The following is a 26,257-nucleotide window of genomic DNA, read 5'->3' as shown; positions in this document are numbered from 1 at the left end:
ATTGTAGTGGAGTAAAAGTACACAATTTTCCCCTGAGATGTAGTAAAAGTATTGAAAATTGTAACTACTGATCTAAGTAAAACAAATACCTCAAAATTGTACTTAAGTACAGTATTTGAGTACATGTACTTAGTTACTTTACACCAAGTCTGAACTGATTATGAACCCCTTTTTTAATGGCTTTTCTGAAGCTTGTTGTGGTTGTTTCCCTAACCTTCCCAAACGTGGACAACTTATTTTTCAAACTCCATGACTCTTCTAGGTCCTTCATGACTGCAGGATATCTGCCTCTATCTCATTATGAATGCAACTCCCGGCTGTTTGTCAACCATGCCGAGAGGTTACGCTTCCGAGCCAGACTTCAAAGGCCCATATATTGCAGCTGAGATCATCATCGCCCTGCTGGCTATTATAGGGAACTTCCTGGTTTGTCTGGCCGTGAGGCAGAACCACAAACTTCGTACGGTTGCCAATTATTTCCTGGTAAGAGCCATGATTTGACAAATAATCTATTCCTCATATAGGTCAGGGGTCTTCAACGTTTTTCAGTCCAAGGACCCCTTAGGTGAGAGACAGATGAAGCAGGCACCACCACTACATATTGTATAAAATTGTGTTGCAGATTCAACTTTTTTGTTGTGTTGAATTCATCTTAATAATATGTATTTTCAGACAGTTAACCATGCACTTAAACCCTCAATACTTATAGAAAACGTGTACTTTTTCTGCTCTTTTTTTCCCCTGCACGAAACCTCTTGGCCGAAAATAGCCGATCTACAAGCTCACAACGCCTCGCAGCGCGAGGCGTTGTGAGCTTGTAGATCTGCTATTTTCGGCTAATGTTCCCCTCAGAATAGGGATAGGGTTGGCTCAACAACTGTACTGTACTAGTACAGACAGTGAGAGCCAATATGGTCAAGTTACCACACACATGTCTTTGCTTGATTGAGGTCCTGTAAAGATTTACTATCAATGAACTCAAAGCATAAGATGTGCATTTGCTTTGCCACCAGAAGTGAATGCTTTAAAATTATTTACCCTTTCCTTGTGAACTGGAATATTCAATTCACGCATGTGTGACACAAACTGTGGCTATTTATGTGTGGTCTGCTCTAATTATACCACTTGGCAGAAAACGTCATTTTTTTCATTAGAATGTTCAGTGCTGTATGGCATATTACAAATTCGTACCTAAATGTTTTTTTGCTATTGGTAATTTTTCTTTTTCTTTCTGTGTGTGCGTGCTTGCATGCGTCTGTGTGTGTGTGTGTGTATGCTGTCAAGGTATCACTGTCTGTAGCAGACATCCTGGTGGGCTTGCTGGCTATCCCCTGTGCCGTGCTGACAGACCTTGGCCTCCCCCGTCATGACCTGCCCTTGTGTCTTCTACTGCTCAGCGTTCTAATGGTGTTGACACAGGTAGGAAGTGATGACTGTTTTGAACAACTATTTATCTTACTCACAAAGGCAAGGATGTGATTTTGCTTGGTGTTATTGCACTCTCGCTTCCGCTTTATTGCGTCACTAGATTAATTGACTCGACTCCAAGTCATTACTACCCTGCCCGCAGCAATGTGTCGCAGGGGTGTTGCAATCGGTCTGTTTGAGTCTGTTTGTTTAGATTTGACAATGTAGGCATTTAGCAAATGCAAATGCTGCTTAATGTAACTAAGTGCGAGTAAGTGGCAGGAACCCAAATGATAAGTAGTCAAGTTTTTCTTTAGTTTTTGTTTATTTACGAATTTGATCTAGGACGCTTGGAGCGTTGGCCAAGAGACATCCGGGACATATAGAAAAGGGAGGGACAGACGTACTGTGCTGATCTTAGGGGTTCTCAACCTTTTCAGGCCGCGACCCCCAAAATAATGATATTATTTCCCGCGACCCCCCGCGTGCACGCGCGCGGTCCCGTTCGCGTGCGCGAAGGTTATTTATTTATAATAGGTTATTTGATAATTGTTTATTATCAAAACATTTTTGCAAAAAGTGGGTAAATTGAGTAAATTAACTGATAAAACATGAATTAATGATAACATTAAAAAAATATTTTGTAAAAAAAAAGACCCCAAGGTTGAGAACCACGTAAGTGTGCTGGAACTGGAAGGGCTATACAATTTACAAGATAACTGTTTGTTTATTGTCTCTTGACTGTCTCTTGACAATACATTTCCTTTTTTTTTTGTTTCTGTCTTTCCTAACCCAGAGCTCCATCCTGAGCCTGTTAGCCGTAGCAGCAGAGCGCTACGTAGCCATCCTGCTGCCCTTCCAGTACCAGCGCATCATGAGCCCCAGGAACGCACGGCTGGCCCTGCTCTTCACCTGGAGCCTGGCTATGATCTCTGGCTCTGTGCCCCTCATGGGCTGGCACAAACACGCCCAAGACGCCGAGTGAGGATTCATTAGCTGTGCATTCACATGTTGTTAACCCATTAAGACCTGGAACTGTGTCATTTTTAGATTCGAGCTAAAAAAGCATTATTTTACACTTTGGGCTATTCAAAAATAGCAGATCTACAAGCTCATAGCGCGGCACCGAGTGCCGCGCTACAAGCTTGTAGATCTGCTATTTTTGAAAAATTGTGAAAATGTGTGCAAATCTTTGAATATATTTATTTTAAAGCGAACATTTTTAACTCAAATCTTTGTTTCTGGGGGTCCCTGGAACAAAATATTTTGATGGGGGTCTGTGACCAAATACATATCATTTTGGGGGTCCTTGGCATGAAAAAGATTGAGCGCCACTGATATAGAAACATACGTTTTTCAGAAAACTGTTGGGATTTAGGAGACATGTACTGTAGAATCGGCTTCAGGTCTCAATGGGTTAAATACGTTACATCATTGCAATAATACATTACAACTTAGTGAGTAACATGATGACAGACACAGTACAGTACAAGAAGACAAATAAACAGTCAAATTAAAATGATTGTGGCCATGACATATGAATGTCATGTCAAAACACCACTTTACAGAAATAGAACTGTAAATTCCTAACTTTGAGGTAGGCATGAATGTTGGATCGCACTGGAAAACTAGTTAAAGCCACTCTTAACCACTTAAACCCTATCTTCTTCTACATCAAATAGCAAAATAGTAATACCATGTCTACGAGGGCGTGCATTGTGTTGTGAGCCTGTAGATCTGCTATATTTGCAGAATGTTCGCCTATTTTTGCCAAATGATCACCTCCCATGACATAGGCTATAGGGTTCATGTGGTTAAATAACATTAACATTAGCACCTCTATATCCTGTTGTTCCCAGTTACTGCATCTTCACGTGCATGGTGGACATGGAGTTCATGGTCTACTTCAACTTCTTCGGTTGCCTTCTCGTTCCCCTTGTCGTCATGTTCATCATGTACGGCCACATCTTCCTCACAATTCGACGCCAGCTGAGGCGTATTACTGCGGCCAGAGGACCTGCAGTGGAAACTGGGCAGAGGAATGCTGGAGCTGTCGGCAAAGCGGGGACAGGAAACAAGACCGAGGAATCCAGGGGCGTAGAACTCACTGGGGGGAGCATAGAAGTTGCAATTGATGCGGGGACAGTGAATGAAAGTGGTGCAGAAACAGGGGAGAGATCTAGGCCTGAATACAGGTTTGAGTCCTTGACTACTTCTAGGGGTAACAATGATGCTTTTGGAGTTGAAGCGTGGTCTAAAGTATGGACTGGAGCGGAAGCCGGAGCTGGTGTAGAAGAAGGAGATGAACCTAGAGTAGATGTGGAAGATGGGACTGGAATAAGACATGTGACCAAGACCAAAACTGAAGCTAGATTTGGAGATGTAGATGGGATGGGTACTCTAGAGGGGATGGGTGCCGGGGTTTCAAATGGAGACGGTACTGGGTTAGAGGTCAGTGAAAGAGTTTTCAATAGAGCTGGGGTAAGGGCTGAGGTAGGGTCAGGGACTAGATTAGAGACTGAACTTGGTTGTTCACATGGAACTGGACTTGCTTTAGAGAGTTCAAATAGGGCTTGGGCTAACATTAGGCCTTTAATTGAAAGGGCGAGGAACGCAGTTTTTTGGTCAAAACCAGGATTTCCAACAGGGTCAGCTGGTTCTAGTAGCTCTGGTTCTACCGCTGTCTCTGTGGATACCTGCCACAGGCCAGCTATTGAGGACAAACCCGCCATGCATACCTGTAAGGAGTTCCGCAAGGCCACGTCTCTGTTCCTGGTCCTGTTTCTCTTCATGTTGTGCTGGATGCCAATACATATCATCAACTGTGTTTTGTTCCTCTGCCCTCACTGCCCCGTACCCATGCCACTCACCATGATGGCAATTTTACTGTCCCATGCCAACTCAGCCCTTAACCCACTCCTGTACGCGTACAGGATGAGGTCATTCAGACAAACTCTCAGAGGGATGTGTCTATGCTGTGGACAATAAGGTTTAAACTCCAGTAGAGTGCTGGACAAGAACTCAACCCCAGTACTTGAGTCAAGCTATAGATACTCCTGGTCAAATATACTATATAGATAGATACTCCTAGTCCAAGAGAAGGATGGAGGACAGAGATAAACTGTGCTGGTGTTTGGGCTCAGCATTGATCTGTGATCTACTGTATAATGTTATTGATTATCAAACAAAGACAATTTACACATTTTGGAGAAGGTGAGATTATTTTATTACATATTTAGGTTAAGGTTAAGTATTGCTCAGGTTTCTCGTGGCAATAATGTTCACTGACTGAGTCCACCTATTGGAATAAAGCTACTTCAAACTGATGCATAAAACATCTTAACTGTAACATTTAAATGGTGGAAATAAAGACATCACCACTGAGAGTATGATGCCACTTGTCAAATTCCATTCTAATGAGTCATACTTCTTTGTGCATTCAAGTGAGAGATTGTCTTATTATTATGATCATTCTGGAGAGCAAGTGCACACTTCACAAGTGGCTGATGAGCCCTATTAGCAAAAGCCTGGTCGCCTTTGCTTAGGAACCTGGACTTAGGAACAGACAGGAGACCCCTGCTGCCTTAGGATGGAAGGCATGCAGCATTCTAGCTCACAAAGATGTAAGTGGATACCAAGCCATGTAAGGCTTTGAGCATTATCATTAAATATTAAAATCCACTCCGGTGGAGAAAGGCCAGGATGGGGTTAATGTGTGTTATATTCCAGCCTTTCAGCATGTTGGACAAGATGATGGTGTGAAATGTCTTTCTGAAAAGGTCCAGAGTACAAAGAATTGCAGTCCAGGAATCAGAAAAGATCCACTTTCAAGGAAATGAAGTGTCAAGATGTTGGCTTACCAGTTCATAACATGTGTCTCTCTTCTAATATTCTCTCCCCCCCCCCCCCCCCCCCCCCCCCCCCCTCTCTCTCTCTCTCTCTCTCTCTCTCTCTCTCTCTCTCTCTCTCTCTCTCTCTCTCTCTCTTATTCACTGTCACAATTCCTATAACTACACACTTAAACTATGAGGTTAAAACACATTAAATGTCCTACATAAACCAGTTAACTTGTTTTAACAGGTGCTGGGACTCCTCTGCGGTTCACTGAAGATAACTAATGGACTAATTATTACTATAATCTCTGTCATATACCTATTGTGTCTAAAGGTTAGACTGGCTTGATATCATGCTGCTGTTTTTAGACTGTGATACTGATGAATGTTTAAACAGGTCATACTGTACAATCATACAATGTAACATCTTACAAGCTATATAACTCTTTAAGTAGTTATTAAACTCGAGGGATCAGATTCAGAATGTTTCGTTGATGATGGTCTATCCAAATATGATCAGTCACAAGTCACAACATGATCTGTCACACCTTTCTGAACCAAACAGATCAATCTGATCTTAATGCAGCTGTTACATTGTCAAATAAGAAATATAGCGTATATGACACATGTTTTATAATTACGTTATAGATTATTCAGAAAGGTTTTTGTTCCTAAATAATTGCTTACATCAGCCCTACCACAGATTTGCAGCATTTTGATTGGACATGTGGTACTGCAAGTCAGTCAGGGTCCAGTATTGTGTTATTCAAGAAACATCAAACATGAGACATACACATTTATTAGAAGAACAACGTCAGTAATGCAGGGACATGTGTGTAGCCCCTCCTGCAATGATGTGGAGTTTGATATTGGGTGTTTGCTCAAGTGTGTATAAATATTTCAAAATTCAATCGAGCCGTTTTTTAAATAAAAACCTTATCGTTCATCTGTATTTATATGGCTACTACTTGAACTTGAACTTTGCATTGGAATGGGTCTTGTGTACTTATCTGTACAGCTTCCACATTGGTAGCCGGTGTGTTTCCTTCCATCAGTAAACTCTGGTCAGTCAATTATCATGACAGCAGTGAAACTAGGACGGAATATACTAAGGAATGTCCCTGACTGTTATCTATTATTGGTGATTAGAATGACTCTTTGTATGTGTGGTCTTCTGCACTGGTTCAGGTACTGAAACAACAGGATTCAGTTTTGTTCAATTCATTTCTGTGTACTTCATGACCTTTGACCTGTGTGTGTGTGTGTGTGTGTGTGTGTGTGTGTGTGTGTGTGTGTGTGTGTGTGTGTGTGTGTGTGTGTGTGTTTGCGTGCATGAGTGCATGCATGCATGTGTGTGTGTGTGTGTGTGTGTGTGTGTGTGTGTGTGTGTGTGTCTGAATGCTAGTCAATGCTGGTGAGTTAATGCCAGAGCCTTCCTAGATGACAGCAGTGCCAAGAAGTATCCTGACAAAAAGGTCCAACAGCTCTATGGTCTTCAGGTACTTGTCACCTCATACAATATACTACAACTTTCTTCCAGTCTGCCCACTGGGTGTGCTTCTTTTCTTTGTCCAACAGGAAAACCGCTCTGGTATAATATGTTTTGTAATTGTGTCTTCTTCTTTTTCTTTTTTAGTTTGATCATTAATATATTTTTTATTAGATCAAATTATATTATATATTATTATTATATTTAAAAATGTTGCAGACAAGGATGAACGGACGGACAGGGGCGAACATAGTCCCCACCGGCCTTCGGCCATCCGGCCTTGCAGAGACAATTAGTCATAGATAACTTATTTTTAACTGTTTTATGGCTCTCTCCTATTTTAAATGAATAATGATTGATTAGATCATTAAAAAGACTGTATAATATAAATGTGAGTAGGAGTAATAAAGTCTTTGGTTAATGTTTTTGAGATCATAAATCGCTGTGTGTGTGTGTGTGTGCACGCAGACTGCGCACTTGGTGCGTGTCTTAATGCTGCCAACCAAACCGGTGGAAATACTTTTATACATTCGACATTGATCTAACAAAGAGGGCTATTCAAAGTCACACAGACACACACACATACTTGTACTTACATCTAAATGTTCAGGGCAGACAACAACAATAATCTAAGTCATACCTACACCATAGACCTTCTTTGCACGCAAGTTTGTAATTTGGACAAAACAGAAAGATCTGCAACTAATCCTTTGGACTGCTATATGCTATGCATTTAGAAAAAAATATCCTAGTTAGTCAATACAAGTATGTAAGTAATAAAAACAAGTAATAAAACAATCACAAGCAATTACATGCATGCGCGCGCACACTCGCACACACACACACACACACACACACACACACAGCCCACTCATACTCTCTCATACTGCATGTGCACTCCAATCTGTGTTTACGATGTGTGCTGGGAGGTGGAGATGTTAAATTACAGTAAGATGTAGCTTTTTTGTGTGTGCATGTTTGTGATTCTGTGTGTATAATGTGACTACTTGAGGATGCACTGACTGCACACTGTTGTGTGAATGCATGAGCATGAGGTACACAGTCCAGCATCCATGTGTGGGAGGCATAGAGTAGCTCCGATCACAGGTTATCTAAGTACGTGGCCAACCCTTGGCTCAGCCTTATAGTCGTTTAGACTCTGACAGCTGTCACTTGTCTCTGGGTCTTTTTCACTGAAGGAGAACACTGAAGAAGGGACCAGGAATTAACTCACACAGCGACCATGGCAGGTGGGTCCCTCTCTGAAGCGCCAAACAGACACCCTGGCTGGAATAACTGGCACCACATCCATGGACCCTTACATCTATATTTATGAATACAAGATTGGGTCTAATAGCAGTGTGGCTTCTGTGTGCAATCTGTAGCTATGGATAGAAAGTTACTGTATGTGCTTAGAATACATCATAACATGTCAGTTGATTTTTTCAGTGTTACTGTAGTGGGAGGATTGCTTTCTTCTTGCGCTACAATACAGTAATAGTCATACAGTATATAGGATGATGCCTACACATCACCAATTATGAGCTAAGATAATGTGTGTGCGTCTATGTGTGTGTGTTTGTGTGTGTGTGTATGTACAGTATGTGCGCGTGCGTGCGTGCGTGGGTATTTCCTGGACAAGGTTGTTACCTGACTTGTTTTTAAACTATATTGACCATATATAATAGCAAACATCGTTAAAGTTTTCTATGATATAAGTGTGAGTCAAAATAGTTGGTTGTTTTCCTGCAGACAGAGACGAAGTGAAGAAGAAGAAACGGGTACGTTCTCGCCTCCAGATGCAGTGACTCTAAAGTTCTGGTTCTGGTTTTTGTTCTCTTTTATCCAAATGTCTTTTCCCACTAAATGTTATCTTTGTTTTGATTGATATTGATTTAAACTTTTCTCTCCAACCTTCAAAAGGCCCAAAATAATGTGTAACCTGATATTATTCCTCAAGAAATGATAAACATATCTGACAGGTCTTTACACTGTCCATGTCCTCTCTCAGGCGACGGTGCTCGGCTATCCCATCAGTATCTTCTTCATTGTGGTCAATGAGTTCTGTGAACGATTCTCCTACTATGGCATGCGAGGTGAGATATATAAAACATTCATCCAATTGTGTCAAAGTTATGAATACATTTACAGTTAAAAATTGGAAAGATTTGTTCATTCTAAAAGTGGGCATTGTGACTTTCCATCCTACACTACTCTTCTTTCTATCCGAATCTTTTCATCTCTCTCTCTCTCTCTCTCTCTCTCTCTCTCTCTCTCTCTCTCTCTCTCTCTCTCTCTCTCTCTCTCTCTCTCTCTCTCTCTCTCTCTCTCTCTCTCTCTCTCTCTCTGTAGCTGTGTTGGTGCTGTATTTCAGGTACTTCCTGATGTGGAATGATGACACAGCCACCTCTATCTACCATGTGTTTTTGGCGCTCTGCTACCTGACGCCCATCCTGGGAGCCATCGTGGCCGACTCATGGCTCGGCAAGTTCAAGTGAGACAAGTGAATTATATAGAAATGAGCTGTGTGCTGCATTAGCCTGTGTAGCAGTTCAACAAGATGCATACTGGACAATATATTTTATAGTTAAAGTTTACGGTTTCATCCCATATATTATAGAGACTACAGTACATGTTTTGACTGTGTATTACCAAGTTAATCAAGAATCAAGATTCTTGATTAACTGCACTTTTATTATACTTATACTTGTTTATAAAAAGCATAAAAAACATTGCAATATCTGCAATGATATACTGTGCACGCAAGAGTGCACAGTAGTTTAGTAGTCAAGAAACTGAGGTATAATGTATTGGTATACTATTATGTTTCTATTGAAGTTTAATATTTACAAGCCACAGAAGATAATCTACAAATATCTTTCATGATCCACCAATATATATATATAGAAATAGAAATATATGTGTGTGTATATATATATATATATATATATATATATATATATATATATATATATATATATATATATATCAAACACCCACAACTAACTGTGTAAACACATTCATTTTAATTCAGGGTTAGGTTAGGTTTTGTTTCATGTCAAAATACTGCCTGCTCCATTTTGACCAAAACTACTTTTCCTCATCCTCTGTCTGTACAGGACTATTATCTACCTGTCCATTGTTTACACGGTGGGACAGACTGTCATGGCTGTAAGCGCTATGCATGACATCACAGACACTGACAGGGACGGGGCACCCGACAATATGAACCTCCATGTGTGAGTTGAAAACGCTCAGTATGACATGCATGCTTTGTAGGCACAAATGCAACACACAGGTATACAGTACAGCAGTTTTTAGCTCAAGACCCAAAAGAGAAATTTGATGTATGCCCAGGACTCAAACTAGAGAAATTAGTAGATCTACAAGCTCACAACGTGGATGCATTGTGAGCTTGTAAATCTGCTATTTTCACTACTTCTTAAACATGTATTCATTCATTCATGGAATTGATTTGATTTAAAAAATATATTTATTGAAATACTTTTGGAAAATGTTGGAATTGTTTTTAAACGATTTTTAGTTTTTATGTAGAAAACGAAAAATAGGGGATAAAAATTGCTCCACGACCCAGACATGGGTCCCAACCCACTGTTTGGGAAACAGTGCAGTACAGTATGCACAGGATCACAAACACGTTTAAGTTCAAGCACTGTGATAGGTGTTGTTTAGGTACATATGGTGTGAAGAGCAGGTCTGAGCCCATATAGTCCTCAGGCCTCATTGTGTGGTAGTCCTAGACCGAACAGCTTGGCTGTCATTACCTGTGGCAGCCTTGTCCAAAGTAGGCTGCCACAGATTTTCACAGATAAAGCAAATTTATCTGAGGTGTCCCTGGCAGACATAAAGCCGTCTAAGTGGTGTTTAAGTGACATGTTCTCCTTATATAGATTATGTACATTTCCTAATATTTTCATGATCTCTCTCTCTCTCTCTCCCTCACTCACGTAACTCGCACCACATATTCCTGGCCTTGTTTGGACTTTATAAATTGCCACACTCCTCTGGACTCTTGTCCTGTGATTAGTCCCCAGTCTTTCTCTTCACTTCCCTTCAGATTGTTGTTGAATAGCAGATTGTTGTTGAATAGCTAGCATGCTATGAATTCCCAAATGAAGGACTACAAATAAACAAACTCCATATCAAAAATGCATAATTCTGCCGGTCTCTGCACTTAAGTTGTCCTGATGCTACATCACAAAAAGCAATCATGTTGCCACTCAATTATATATTTTCTATCATAATGTTTCCTCTTCAGTGCCTTGTCCATGGTGGGTCTGTTCCTCATTGCTCTGGGAACAGGAGGAATCAAGCCATGTGTTGCCACGTTTGGTGGTGACCAGTTTGAACACAACCAGGTTAGATCACATAATTTGAAGTTGTGTATTGAGCTTTTATTTGTATGTCAACTGGTGAGTGAGGAGTAGGACCCAAATGCAAGACGACTGAGGCCTAACAGATCAACTCAAAGTTTTAATAATGATGAAGGTTCACCAAAACTTGGCAATGGCATACAGTCTGTCATGGCTGGATCCAATGAGGTGTGGAGTCAGTAAATCAGTGGTGTAAGTGTGGATGCGTGGAACATGGTGTAGTGCAGGGTGTGTGGATGCAAAGAATAATCAAATGGAACAGAACAAAAGCATGGGGAGCAGCTGAAGAGGACAGCAGTCCTCTCTCCTCTGGATCTCACCTTTCACTGATCATGGGCTGGTTTTTATAGACTCCTAGAGGCACCGGGCCCAGGTGCTCTCCAATGAGCCATTAGCAGATTGGTAGACTGCCCCACCCTGTTCACCTAGACGGAACAGCATTAGCAGAGCAGACACTCCTATAACACTATATAAGGGAGTGGGGCATCACAAGTCCATAAACTAAGGTCCGGAAACAGGGCCATCAAACATAACAAGGGAAAAAACTTGGCCCAAATTACTTCGCGCCCCAAACACATATATGAACTAACAATTGACTGAAAACAGTACTTTAAATAGACACAGGGACTAACAGGACACAGGTGACTCAACTGACAATGGGATAGGCTAACATTCTAACAGGGATAACTTACTATACACAGGTGAACACAGCGGGTAATTAATACAGGATAGGTGAGGCGAGAGGAGACAGACAACAGCTACTAAGGCAGACAGGAAGCACGAGGAGTCGAGGACATAACTACAAAATAAGATACAACACCTTGGGAAGAACAGACTAACAGAAAACATGACTAAACACCAAAACCAAAACAGCGAGCAAGAACGAGATAAATAAATGTCCAAAACAGAAAATAGCCAAAGTCCAACGGCCGAGGAACGGACAGTGACTTAAGTAAGTTGCTCTGGTTGAGAGCCATGCAGACATAGCAGTGAAATATACATTAACATTTTAAACATATAGCTGAATGCTGTTTTATGAATTGTAGGATGGTTCAGGACACCATAGTGTTAGTACAAAGCTGACCTCGTTTCCCTCCCTAGTGGGATGTGGCTCACTGGTGCATGTTTCAAATAGTGTAGAAGTAGGTATTGAATGTATAATAACACTTTTTTCTAAAGGCCTGTCTTTTACTTCCTTGTCTGACAGGAGAAGCAGAGGGGCATGTTCTTCTCCATATTTCATCTGTCAATCAATGTTGGCAGTCTGCTATCCACCATAATCACCCCTATCCTGAGAGGTAAGGCCAAACCCCAGCCAAATCACTCTGTAGGGTGAATAATATCTGAAAATCCTGTTGAGAGAGCGAACTTAAAATAGATGTTATAATGTGTTTACCCAATGAGCCTCAACTTAACCATGCACAATCATGCACCTATCCACGCATCATATAAAGTCAGAATAACATTTGATTGTGTGGTCAGTTATAGTTGACTAATGTAATATAAACCTTCCACTGTAAAAACATACAATAACCTTACAAATGAGCCACAGCACAACCCCTAGTGACTAGGGGTGACTGAGGTTTAAGTTCAGGTGTACAATAGTAGGGTTCAAGTTTATAGTAGTTAGACAATACATGTAGAGACCAATGAACAGTCATTATCACAAGAATAATAATACAACAACCATGTGTGTGTTGTGGTCCTCAGCCCAGGAGTGTGGCATTCACACCAAGCAGCAGTGCTATCCTCTGGCCTTTGGTGTCCCAGCAGTCCTCATGGTGGTGCCTCTGTGTAAGTTGTACTTTTAGCAGAATGGCAGATACTTTAAAAGAATAATCTCATAGAATACATACACATACAAGATAATTTCAATACTTATAGACCTTCAAAGTCGTTGCTCACAAACCAACTTCATCTGGGGGGGATACTGCGACATTGACCGTTTCTGTTTTTGTCTCCACTCTCCAGTCGTTTTCATTGTTGGCAGCAGTATGTACATCAAGACTGACCCCAAAGGCAACATCATGCTTGAGGTCAGCAAGTGCATCTGGGTAAATCACTCTGCTGAAACTGCTTCCACAGATTGCAATCGTTTGGTAAATCTATCAGTCATAGCAAAGCAATCAAATGTTATTGTCATGACACAGAGAAGGTACAGAGTAAAAAAAATAAGTAAAAACAAAGTCAAAATGAAGAAAGGAGAATAAAAACATGGAAAAAATAAAATAAAATAAAATGCATGAACATAGCATCAAGTTAAAATCAGTGTCATTGTTTCAATGTTTCAATACAGAAAATAAACTCCACAAATGCATTTTGGAAGTCAAACATTAATTTGTAGCGTACGTTTTAAACATAATTATGTTTTTATTAATGTTATGTTTTCTACACAAAAACGGTAGAAAATGAGACCGGCAAAACATACAGTAAATTGTTGTGCTGCAGCCTCCCATTGTGATTGAACTGCTCTCCCACTCTATTCTTCACAGTTTGCCATCAAGAACCGCTTCAGGCTTCGTAGTTCTGCTTGCCCAAAGAGGGAGCACTGGATGGACTGGGCAGAGGAGAAATATGACGTAAGACAAAATAATTGGATTGGATTGGACACACACACACACACACACACACACACACACACACACACACACACACACACACACACACACACACACACACACACACACACACACACACACACACACACACACACACACACACACACACACACACCGGAGCCCTAACATCGTTGTTGATATTTGTGCAGAAGCTGCTGATAGCCCAGGTGAAAATGGTGCTAAAGGTTATTTTCCTCTACATTCCTCTGCCCATGTTCTGGGCTCTCTTTGACCAGCAGGTATGACACACGCACACACACACGCACACACACACACACACACACACACACACACACACGCGCGCACGCACGCACGCACGCAAACAAACACACACACACACACACACACACACACACTGACACACGCGCACGCACGCACGCACGCACGCACGCACGCACGCACGCACGCACGCACGCACGCACGCACGCACACACACACACACACACACACACACACACACACACACACACACACACACACACACACAGTAAAGGTGTATTTGTTCTCCACAGGGCTCCAGATGGACCCTCCAGGCCACCACCATGGACGGTGACTTTGTAAGTGCTTTTGTGTCCAGTGTTCATGGCCAGATACAAAGACAAAGCAGGAAGTCAATTCAGGGTGCAAAAATATCCCTTCCCACTTTGTACATTTATGTCCAAATCACATTAAATTGGCAGTGAACCACTGTCTGCTTAGGGTTTACAGGTAATTGCCTGCCACTTTAGCCATATGGGATTATACATAGGGCTTTAATATAGTAGGCTATAGGCAATCTGGTCCCTCATAGTTGAGCCGTTTTGCATTTTTAGCACCCTCTGGTGGAGAGATTTGTGAACAGGATGACATATTCATACAGACAAAATGACAGCTCACCTGCTTCACGGCAGCTACATTAACAGAGAGTGGCAGCTAGTGAGCTACTGTAGCTAACTAGCTATACCCCACAATGGTTGTTTTGACTTATTATGACCATCTCTATATAGACTCTCACTCACCCTAGACTGTTCTTTTTCTCCTTCACAGGGAATCATGACGATTCAGCCAGACCAAATGCAGGTGAGAAACATCTACTCTTTGGACCCTTCTACAATCTACATACAATTCAAATGCAAACCACCATATTGTCAGGATAATACTGATATCATATCTACCTGTAGTGTCCACCTGTGAAGCAAAGTAGAATATGTACTACTCATTAAATAAGATCAAAATGTGTGGCCAAAAGGTGTATTTAAGAACATATTTTAGACCTTGAATGTATTTGAGATACTACCCCAAAACATATTTCTTTAGCCATATCCACTTTCTCTTTCTGCTAGACTCTGAGTCCCATATTGATTCTAACCCTGGTTCCCATTGTAGACAGGGGCATCTATCCACTTATTGCTAAGTGCAAGCTCAACTTCACGTGAGTTCCTTCTGTCTATCTGTTGGGAAGTGTACACTGATAAAGCACTAGTCATGTTTAAGTCACCTTATGTAAACAAACGTGTGTGTGTGTGTGTGTGTGTGTGTGTGTGTGTGTGTGTGTGTGTGTGTGTGTGTGTGTGTGTGTGTGTGTGTGTGTGTGTGTGTGTGTGTGTGCGCGTGTGCGTGTGTGTGTGTGTGTGTGTGTAATTCAGTCCCTTGAAGAAAATGACTGTGGGGATGATGCTGGCTGCTCTGGCTTTTATTGCTGCTGCCCTGGTCCAGATACAGATTGATGTGAGTATGAAATGCATGCACACACTGCAAGCAAGCATGCACGCACACACGCACGCACGCACGCACACAAGCACGCACACTCTCCTGCAAGTACTCAACATGTCCACAAAAATGTTATTAGTTGTCCCGTTTGTCATTTATATGGACTCTTCCTGGGCTGTTAGACAACCCTGCCTAAATTCCCGGCAGGCAACGCAAGCCAGGTGAAGTTCATCAACATGATGAATACGACCACAACCATCACTGCGGGTAGTGAGATCATGACCATGGAGCCCTTCATGGTAAATATAGAACCTGTGCATGAAAAAGGTCAACATTTGACATGGTACCAGCAGTTGTGATGTTTGTTTTCTGTTTTCAGTCCTCAGGACAATACCTGACGTTTGGCAAACCATTTGACCTCACGTTGGGAAACACCACCATCAGCCAAGTGGAGCTGGAGGCCGGCAAGAGGCAAACGAGCATCATCTTTATGGAAGGGTCCACTGTGACCACCAGAATGGTAAAGACTGCCGGCATGATGTGGTCCTTGTGGAACATGTTTTTCCTTTTGTATTTCAGAAATATTTCTTGCCCTCAGGATAGGGTCTCGTCATCTCCCCCCAATATGATATAAGAGCAAAATGTCCACCACGTGAATATGGTCAGTTGATGAACACATACAGTATGACGGTTTAATTTGTAGCCTTTCCTTTGCCTTTCTTTTTTTCCAGTTTTTGGACCTGTCAGCCAAGCCAGAGCAGGGTGCCAATGCAATCAGGCAAGTCCCAGCATATAAGGGCTATGTATGATAGATATGCTATACATACTGTACTTGGGAATATTATTTGAGGAGTTTTGTTTTTAGCCTTAAAGGGAGGCATTTGTCCCACAACACATCTAGATGCATCCATATTTTAACAGTGTTTTAAAAGCCTTTAGTGTAATTGATTTTCATTAGACAGTAGTTCATGTGATGTTTAGGTAATGATGTATTTTGCTTAAGGATAAGGATAAGGATAATTCCTTTTAACAGGTCGTTCATGAAAGTCCTTGCGGTCTTGTTTCCAATGAGAACCTGTGAGCAATTAGGGGTTAAGAGTCTTGCTCAGGGACAAATTTCATTTCATCGACACATATGCTGTCCTGGCCGGGAATCGTACCTGCGGCAACCAGGGCCTCTGGCTCCCTAGGCGGACTCACTAACCACTCAGCTATGGCCGCCCCCTACTTGCTTGTTTTTGTTAGGGAAGTAACATAGTAACTTAAGTGTCCTTCAGTGAGGTCTATACCGTGCCATTTTCATTTTCATCATTTTCATCATCTCGCCGATTTGTATTGTGCAATATTGTCAGGAATTCACAAGCTTTTCAAAGTATTAATTTCAAGTCTGTCACTGTATGTGTTGATACTCTTGCTCAGTACTGTAAACATACTATTGTAAAGATGAGCTGTTGGTTTGTCGAATGCTCTTTCTCCAGATTTGTGAATGGTTTCGGCTCAGATTTGAACGTCAACGTGGGGAGGCTGGACTTCGGGAGCATTGAAACCTTCAACATTTCAGAATACAAGCTGGTACCGAAGGGCAAGTACGTTTACATCAGCATTACATCTCAGAGGAATTACTATACCTCTATATTCTGATGGACAGACAAACCAAAAGCTTTTTTATACCAATACGGCAAAAGAAATGTCTTTGTATTATGCTATGTAAGTTAATAATGACTGTTTTGAGTGTAAGAGTTCATATTACATTGTCTGTCAGTGGTGCTGAATTCAAGATCATCAATAACATGAGTCAAGAGTGTATATACACTCAGGATCTGGGCTTTGGCAGCTCCTTCACGCTGGTCATCCCCACCACGTTGACATTTGGACCCAATGTGAGTTACCTTGCACAATATATTATGCTTGTCTGTCACTTTACTGACACAAGTTACTTCACTCACTGCATTCTATGCTTCACTGTCGCTTTACTGACACGATTTACCTTGACGACTGCATTCTACTGTACGCTCAACTGTCACTTTACTGATGTATTACCTTGCTCACTGCATTCTACAATCTATCACTTTATTTTATAACTGATGAGGATGAGGAGACGTGTTGTACCGTGAATGCAAACATTCTGTGTCCTGATGTGAAAAGTGACGTTCACACTGTCCCTGGAAGTTTTAATGAATTGTTGCAACAGTGTGTGATGTGTCTTTGTGTCTGCTGGTGTTTGGTTCCAGTGTGCAGAGAGCATCAAACCAGTAATGGACATCGACCCCAACACCATCCACATGGCCTGGCAGATCCCACAGTACTTCCTCATGACTGCAGGGGAGGTGGTTTTCTCCTTTACTGGTCTGGAATTCTCCTACTCACAGGTGTGTGTGTGTGTGTGTGTGTGTGTGTGTGTGTGTGTGTGTGTGTGTGTGTGTGTGTGTGTGTGTGTGTGTGTGTGTGTGTGTGTGCGCGCGTCTGTCTGTCTGTCTGTCTGTGTGTGTGTGTGTGTGTGTGTGTGTGTGTGTGTGTGTGTGTGTGTGTGTGTGTGTGTGTGTGTGTGTGTGTGTGTGTGTGTGTGTGTGTGTGTGTGTGTACGCCCGCGCATGCAGTGCACACATGCTGGAGACGTTTATTTTGACTGGCCTCTAAGTATTTGTGAAAATGTACACAGCCCGCAATATTTTTCTAACAAATATTCTATTTGTATATTTGGAACATTGCTTGTCAAATATGTACCTCAAATATATACCTCCCAAAATTGGACTTTATACGCACAATAATTGAAGCTCTAAGAATACGAACCCTAGCATTCCTATTCTTGTCATAGTAGGCGAACATTCTGTTAAGAAAAGGAGAACATTCTGTGAAAATAGCTGATCTACGAGCTCACAACACGTCTTGTTGCAAACGCATTGTGAGCATGTAGAGTTTCTGCGAAGTGTACAGTAGATCAAAAATAAGAGCGGACCAAGTACAGAGCCCAGTCAACTATAGGGTTTAAGTGGTTAATACAACTGATGCTTATTGTTGTTACCCCCTAGGCGCCTAGCAACATGAAGTCAGTACTGCACGGTTGTTGGTTGTTTACCGTTGCTGTGGGTAACATCATTGTGCTGATTATCGCTGGGGCAGCACAGCTTCCATATCAGGTTGGTGGATTACAATCTTCCTATATATATATATATATATATATGAAATTGGCTTAACGGAGGACCGGCCGGTACATAATCTTTACTTAAAGTTAAAACAACAGTTTGCAAACATTGATAGTCAAATATATTATAATTACTACCAACTATCAACTAGATATTATCCTCAGTCTCTGTACTATCCTCAATGACAGTTGCAACAAGTGTGATAATGTTTAAAAAACACAATCAATTATGAAAGCAATCATTAGTTCCAACCCTAAGTGTAACTGTAACTAATGACCATGATATATAAACAGACAACAGGACCAAACAGGGGATCAGTAACAAAAACACTAACATAGCTTTGTGTTTCTGTTCACCAGTGGGCCGAGTACATCCTGTTTGCCTCCCTGCTGGTGGCGGTGAGCATCATCTTCACCATCATGGCGCACTTCTACACCTACGTGGACCCGACCGAGATAGAGGCCCACATCCCCCACGCAGAGTCCAAAGATAAGGACCAGGTGGTGTGGCAAGTGCCAGACTGTGCAAACAATGTCCCAACAAATGTTATTCCAATGTATAATACAAGTAGTAATAAAAGTTATAATGCAAGAAGTAGCTGTAATAGTAAATAGTAAAGTAGTAATAAGTAATAATGTGTGCAAAAATGTAGTGATGTGTGCAAAGTATAGAACATCTAAGTGACCTGATACATGTACTGTAGGTCTGAAAGAAACAGCATCAGTACACAACTATTGGTGTGGACAGACACATATATCTATATATTGCTGCCAAAAATAACTTAAAACAGAATACTGTATATACATTATATAAATGAATGAGTAAGCTATCAACCTACATCATATACTGTACATTTATGCAACAGAAGTATAGTGTAAATAACAATAAACATGGTGGTGATTTATACAAATTCTGAGCAAGATACAATCAAATAAATAAATTCAGTACAATTTGTGCAAGTAAATGTGCAAAATCCTTGTCCAACAAATAGTGTGTGCTGTGTTGGTGAGCAGGTAATTACAGGTTAAAGACAGTTGTATCTTTGCTTACACTACTTCAGGCTTACTCTGGGTGGAAACTGATGCCATTATCAGGGGACCCACTATACTGTATGAACATGACTGGCCAATGGTTGTGGTTCACCTCCGCCAGTCTGAGTAATAACTAAACATCATTTCAATGACATTACTTTTCTATGCTATTTGTCCAAGTGACACTATGTACACACGCTAGCCACACACACACACACACACACACACACACACACACACACACACACACACACACACACACTATTATATCATGCATTTTTCAGTTTAGACACTTTTGGTTGCATAATACTTTGGTTGCTGTCATTCCTCTCCCCTCTAATTTCCTGACTACTTGTGTCTGCAGGTTAGGTCAGCCCATGCTCCTGCCGTTGGGTTCACAGGTGCCTCGGGCCTATAGGCTGAAACTGGTGACACACAGGATTGTGGTCAGCAGGCAGCCGCTGCTCTTTTTCTCCATTTTGTTTATGTTCAGTAGTTGCTAAGCTCAAGTGCCTCACCTAGGTTCAGTTTACATGAACAGTCCTCAGATCAGTTTACCTTCACATTGGTGACCGTGCTGTTCCCTTCCCCCCCTTTTTAACACATTGAGTGCCAATCGCGTAGATCTACGCGAACCTATTTAAAGCCGCAGCGTGCCAATCGCGTAGATCTACGCGAAATGGTCTTTTTTGTAGTTTACATTAGATTAAGTCATTACCTACATTGACAAGAAATTTCATCCATCTAGACCACAGAAAAGTTGTAAAATATCATTATCTGGTCAAGTGATAATATAAAACTTGTTATTCAAAACACTAAAGTCACATAAAGTCATATTAAACTGAAAGTCTGATCCGAGCAGCAAGCGGCTGCCTGTGTTGAGTGAGGCAGCAGCACCCGTGGCAAGCAAAAAAAAAAAAATGCGCACTGGACGTTAGATTACCCCCTCAGGCACAAAATATCATCCATCTAGACCACTAAACCTATTATTACAAAGCACTGAATCTGCATAAGAGCAGGGGGTCCGCGATTCTGTATCACACCGAAGGTTTTATCTGTTTTTATAAAGTTTATCCGACTCCGAGCGATCAGCGTCTCTCCCCCTGCTTAGCTGCAGCAGCCCTCATTGATCACTGAGTGCACACACACACACACACACACACACACACACACACACACACACACACACACACACAAGCCAAAGCCTGTCATCGGGGACCCCCAGTCCACGGCCAGGGACCCCCTGGGGGGTCCCCGATCGATACACAAGCACAAGCCTGTCGCCTCTTTTTTCTCCAAAAAAACAACACGCTCCGACCGCAACCCCCCCTCCCACACACACACACACACACACATAGCCCTGGTTCAGAGCGTACACACACACAACCTCCACACACACACACACACAACCTCCAACCCCCAGGCGGGGACCCCCAGTCCACGGCCAGGGACCCCCTGGCCACCTGGGGGTCCGAGGGTCCGAACGATCCGCACCTCCCCCCACACACACACACACACACACACACACACACACACACACACACACACACACACACACACACACACACACACACAAAACCTCCAACCGCCCAGGGACCCCCCCACTGGAGGGTCCACCTCCAGTGAAAAATAACCTCAGCCTACCTTTAGCAGTTTTCTGCAACACCACGGTGGGATCATGGCAAAGTTGACAAACGGTGGGATGTCCATATAAAAAATAAACTCCATGGACACGGTCGCCTTTTGTTTTTTCCTCCAAGGAAAGACTGGTGATGCGAGGTTACTTGTTTTTCAATGCGATGGCCAACTACACACACACACACACACACACACACCCTACAAGTCCAGGGGGTCCCAGGGGTCCCTGGGCTCCGCACCGATCACGGCGAACGGATTTATCCATAAAACTCCAGACGTAACTTGTGTGTATACGCGAGGCTGCGAGCAGCCTGTAGCGAGGTGGACGCGCGCGCGCGCACACGCGCACACACACACACACACACACACACACACACACACACACACACACACACACACACACAACATAGCGATCATGGAAAACTACACACGCGCGCGCGCACACACACACAGGATTCATGGCGACTGACTGAGTTTTTCTTTATTTTTTTCAAAGTAATGATAGCGAGGCAACCACATCTCTCGTTTGTTTTGGGCTTGTTTTCATAGACCTGGTTGCTTATTTCTCTCTCACAACCTGGCAACAATGTGTCCCACGTGGCCACTAGAAGAGGGTGTTCAACCTGCGGGTTGCGATCTCGGGTTGGGAACGAGAGAGAGAGAGAGAGAGAAACAAAGGGCTGGCTTGTAGGCCTAGATCTGCTATTTTCAAACAAAATGAGGTCCCCAGTTCAAATATGATTATTTTGGGGGGGTCACAGTCTGAAGCCTGACTGACAGACAGACAGACAGACAGACTTATTTTTATTTATTTATTTATTTTCACAAATCATGATAAATGGCATAAAAGAAAAAAAAAAGCTGATCTAAAAGCTCAGTAAAAGCTAGTAGATCTGCTATTTGCTGCTATGAATACAGGTGTGGCTTGAGATTTTGACTTGTGTGGGCAAAACGTTTGGAAAAGGAAGCTCTCGATGAATGTATTGATGTTGCACTTTGAACTTTGAATTATTATTTATTATTTGGGGGAAAAAACACTTTGAAAAAAAAATTACAGTGAATAATGTTGTTTGAAATGAGCTGAAATAAGCTTGCACTTTGGAAACAGTGATAAATGTACAATCGAAAGCATTTTTTTTTTAAATGTCTTTTTATAAACAAGTTTTGTTTACATGACTGATGTCAATGAAGGGGCAAAATAAATGTCAAACACTTTTGAAATCATTTTATGCATCTAAAGTGTGTCCTTTTACTAAAACCCTCATAACTCTGAATCTAAACAAAAAGGTCTGTTTTTGGTGAAGACCAAGCTGTATTCAACTACCTCTAGCTAAAGAACGGAACATGCTATCAACTCACTTTTTTTTTCAGAAAAAAGAAGAGATTCTAAGCTTTTTTTTGAGATATTCCATTTGTTTATAGTCATAACACAAAATGTTCTGTGAGTCCTCAAATATGAGTCAGAATGGTCAAAATTCCTGGCACTGGCTGATCCTGTTATAGAAAAACCTCTGGCAGTCAATGTGTTAAGGTAGCAGTGTTTTAACAAGAGTGTAATTTCATTAGTGTGTGTGCGCAAATTAAGTCGCAGTTGATCTTAACCTTTTGCGGTGTTGATTATATTAGTCTCATCAGTGTGCTGTGTTATTATTAAAGTCTTATTATTGCCCCCTGGTCAATGCATGTGTTGGTACACGCACACAGTATTCTTCATAAACTTTCTGCTGCTATTTAAATAAAGTGTCCAATGATTGTACGCACAAAAGCCTCTGTCTGTCTTGGGGATATTTGGTCACAACAGTAACACAGCGGACTGAGTGGCCCTGTCTTGCCCTATAGGACTGACCGTGGGTAGCTACTGGGACGTAAGTTGGGGCTTGATCAACCCTGGCTGGGTGACCTGGGCGAGGGTGTATGTTGTATGTTGCGAGACCCGAAACACCCGATGACCCCAGGCTACAACACTGATGATACGTCCCAGTTGCATCCATGTTTTTCTTTATTTGGTCACAACAGTAACAGTAAATGCATAGTTGGTTCAGGGTCTCTCCCCTTAAAGAGAGTGGCGTGGTCACATTGATTTATCCGCAAACCCCAGATGTTTTGATTCTGTAGTGTCGTCGAGTAGGTAGAAGTCCGAGTGTTTTTCGTTTTTCATTTCCCGTGGATTACCCTTTTCTGTCTCCATCAGGTGTAGATTTTGTGGATATTCAAGGAATGAATCCGTCGTCCACGAAAGGATGAAAATGAAGAGTATATCCAGTGAAAAACTGGCAAATATGTTGCCATGAGAGCGCGTCTCCAAGCGGGAGCGCGGAGAGCAAAATCTCAGCCAATCAGGAGAAAGTACCCATTTTTAAGCTTAATTTGTATAGTGTTTCAGTTCCAATTTTGTCTGCTCATTTCTTAGTGTCATCACTTCCAATTTCACTTGTTTAATCTGTATCCTGATTGAGTTCTCTATCCTGATTGGATAAAATTGGAAATGAAACTGAAACTGAAACGAAAATGCATTTTCTATTTAATAAAGAGGTGGAGAGACAAGGAGACTCCTTTTACTGAACAAACACTCTATAGCAATGAGTACTATCAGAATATAGAGCTATTTAACACTTATTTTAACCAACGCAAATCACTTACCCTACCTTTAATAAAGTAAATCATAGTTTGACTCTGTTTGTGGTGTTGACTTTATACTTTATATACTTAAATGTAGTGTCTAAAGTCCTATACTTTTAGGCACTACTGGTTGCCGACAGCTAGGGTTGTTTCGACGTGTGATAAAAAGACTGAAGTCCAAACCGTACGTAAAGTTCATATATAAATGCCTTTATTCTTATAGCTTTTGTGCCAATCACTCCAGCCTACAAATAATAAATACAATTAAACATAATAGTTAAACATAGGGTGGTGGGTGGATAAACCAACAGCCCTCATAAACACAGTCAAAAAACTGTTTGCCTCCTATCAGCAACTAATCAGAGATTAGCATGATGCAGGATTAGCATGATGCAGGCCTACTATACACTTTACAGCTGTATTATAATAACGCTACGCTTAGACCGGTCAATACATTAGTATGGTCGGTAGCAATACCGATTTGCGTTACCTAAATTGATAATCTAATTAATGACCGGCTTAGTTTATTGTAGATGCTAAGATGGTAACCACTAACCGGGGCTTAGATGCTAACCTGGTAGCACTTAGCATGATTCAAAAACAAAACAAACACGTACTCTGCCCTACGTATTGTAATGTAATCAAATAATGTTATGGATATGGATAGACAACAAAGCCTAGTTGGTGGTTGAATAGAGTGATACAATGTGTGGTACTAATTAAGGTTGTAACTGTTAACAGTTTAACTATAGTAATGACCACGAGAGACAGATTATTGACCCTTAAATGTCAGCTGCAGATCTGTCTTCTATATGTAACATTATTTATTTGACAGGGACAATGCTCACTATATCAACATGTCAGTTTTAACATCTATGTAAATGGGCCAGAGTTGGCCATACGCTAATTTATATCTGTAGTTCCTGAACAGGCTCTTTAAAATGATAATATATAATTAGGGCATCATCAGAGGTGTGCTAAATGAAGAGTCATTGTCTAGTCATCCAACACATGTAATAGCTCACCTAACACTATAAAAGACAGGTTAAAGAATAACATAATAAACTACCTAATATCAATGAGCCAAAACACTTCCCACTTAAATTATATAAGCATATTATAATTAGAATAAATCTAATTTAAGATTCTTCCTGTCATTTATGTGATATGAATGTTTACTGTTGGAAGTGCAAATAAGTTTAAAAGAAGAAAATCATTTGCTTTCAGATTCACCCAACTGTTGTTAAAGGAGATCATGCCTATATTCCACCGATTCCTGAAGGCCCCAATAATTATAAATGCAGACTCTGCAACAAGGTTGAACAATATGGCAAAATTGTTGCACATCTTCAGTCCCACCGGCTGACTGCTCTAAAACATGGAGGTATTTATGCATGTAAATAAATGTTGCAGCTCTCAATTGTAATATTAAATACTAACTTATTCTAATTTGAATACTGTTAACATTTTTATTGCCTTAACAATGTTAAGTTATTTGTATAACTTATTATGTACAGGTGTCATGGACTGTGCATCAAAAGTTCTCATTTCCACTGCTGCTTCTGTGGACACAGCAAAACACAGCAAGCGATTTTAAAGCATGTTCAGAACTGTTACATCCGTATTGATGGCAATGTCCCGTCCTCTGAGAGAAGCCAGTTGGTCCAAAAGTTCCAGACTGATCCAGACACGCGTGTGGCCATCCTCAGCATCCAGGCAGCCGGACAGGGACTGACCTTAACAGCGGCCAGCCATGTGGTGTTTGCAGAGCTCTGCTGGAACCCAGGCCAGCTCAAACAAGCTGAGGACCGCGCCCACCGCATCGGACAGACCTCCTCCGTACACGTCCACTACCTCATCGCTAAGGGCACCTTCGACACGGTCATGTGGGGCATGCTCAAGAAGAAGGTAAAGGTGATGGGCAGTACTCTGAACGGGAGGAAGGAGTACATGCAGGCGGAGGAGGGTGACAAGGACAAGTGGGACTTCCTCAACTTCGCCACGGTGTGGACGCCCGAGAAAATGCTTAATGCATTATAAACACAACCAAGGGCGAAGATGAGTATAGAAGTCAGATAATGCACGTTTTGTAGTAATAATCAAAATCTACAAAGTAACTAGTTTTACATTTTAGTGTAGTTAAATTATAATATTTGCCTCTGAGATGTAATGGAGTAAATTGGAAATATTCCAGTAAAGTAAAACATACTGTACTAACGAATGTTACATTGTAATGTAAGCACTAGTAGGCTCAGGCTGACTGAATAAGTACCAGCCTAATTATTTTACGTTTTTATAGCACTTTATTTTAAGTCATACCTCTGGGTTAAAACTACCTCCAGGGTAACGACAGTTCTCGGAATTGTCTTTAATTTTATTTAAACAAAGAAAGCATA

The 26,257-nt window shown here is 41.5% G+C and overlaps 2 protein-coding genes across 2 annotated transcripts; both read left to right on the top strand.

Annotated features, from left to right (window-relative positions):
- Positions 1-330: 330 nt before the first annotated feature.
- LOC311040554 (uncharacterized protein) lies at positions 331-4,395 on the top strand (the record flags this gene model as incomplete). The annotated part of the gene is made up of 4 exons (XM_084050885.1): positions 331-483; positions 1,285-1,419; positions 2,204-2,388; positions 3,267-4,395. 4 exons carry the CDS (start codon positions 331-333, stop codon positions 4,393-4,395), a joined length of 1,602 nt encoding a protein of 533 aa, XP_083907011.1.
- Positions 4,396-7,972: 3,577 nt separating this feature from the next.
- On the top strand, positions 7,973-25,901 carry LOC311040552 (solute carrier family 15 member 1-like; the record flags this gene model as incomplete). Its single annotated transcript, XM_084050883.1, has 25 exons — positions 7,973-7,979; positions 8,482-8,510; positions 8,741-8,825; positions 9,082-9,223; positions 9,849-9,968; positions 11,009-11,108; positions 12,331-12,421; positions 12,834-12,917; positions 13,095-13,177; positions 13,616-13,702; positions 13,891-13,980; positions 14,254-14,298; positions 14,768-14,800; positions 15,064-15,152; positions 15,367-15,448; positions 15,613-15,729; positions 15,810-15,950; positions 16,162-16,208; positions 16,909-17,016; positions 17,193-17,310; positions 17,662-17,799; positions 18,460-18,567; positions 18,933-19,085; positions 19,969-19,973; positions 25,379-25,901. The coding sequence occupies 25 exons, from the start codon at positions 7,973-7,975 to the stop codon at positions 25,899-25,901; spliced, it is 2,625 nt and encodes an 874-aa protein (XP_083907009.1).
- Between the last annotated feature and the right edge of the window lie 356 nt (positions 25,902-26,257).

Source organism: Gymnoscopelus microlampas (assembly GCF_963454915.1).
Source record: "Gymnoscopelus microlampas genome assembly, chromosome: 24".
Lineage (NCBI taxonomy): Eukaryota > Metazoa > Chordata > Actinopteri > Myctophiformes > Myctophidae > Gymnoscopelus > Gymnoscopelus microlampas.
The sequence above is the reverse complement of the archived record's forward strand: the minus strand, read 5'-3'. Positions and strand labels throughout refer to the sequence as shown.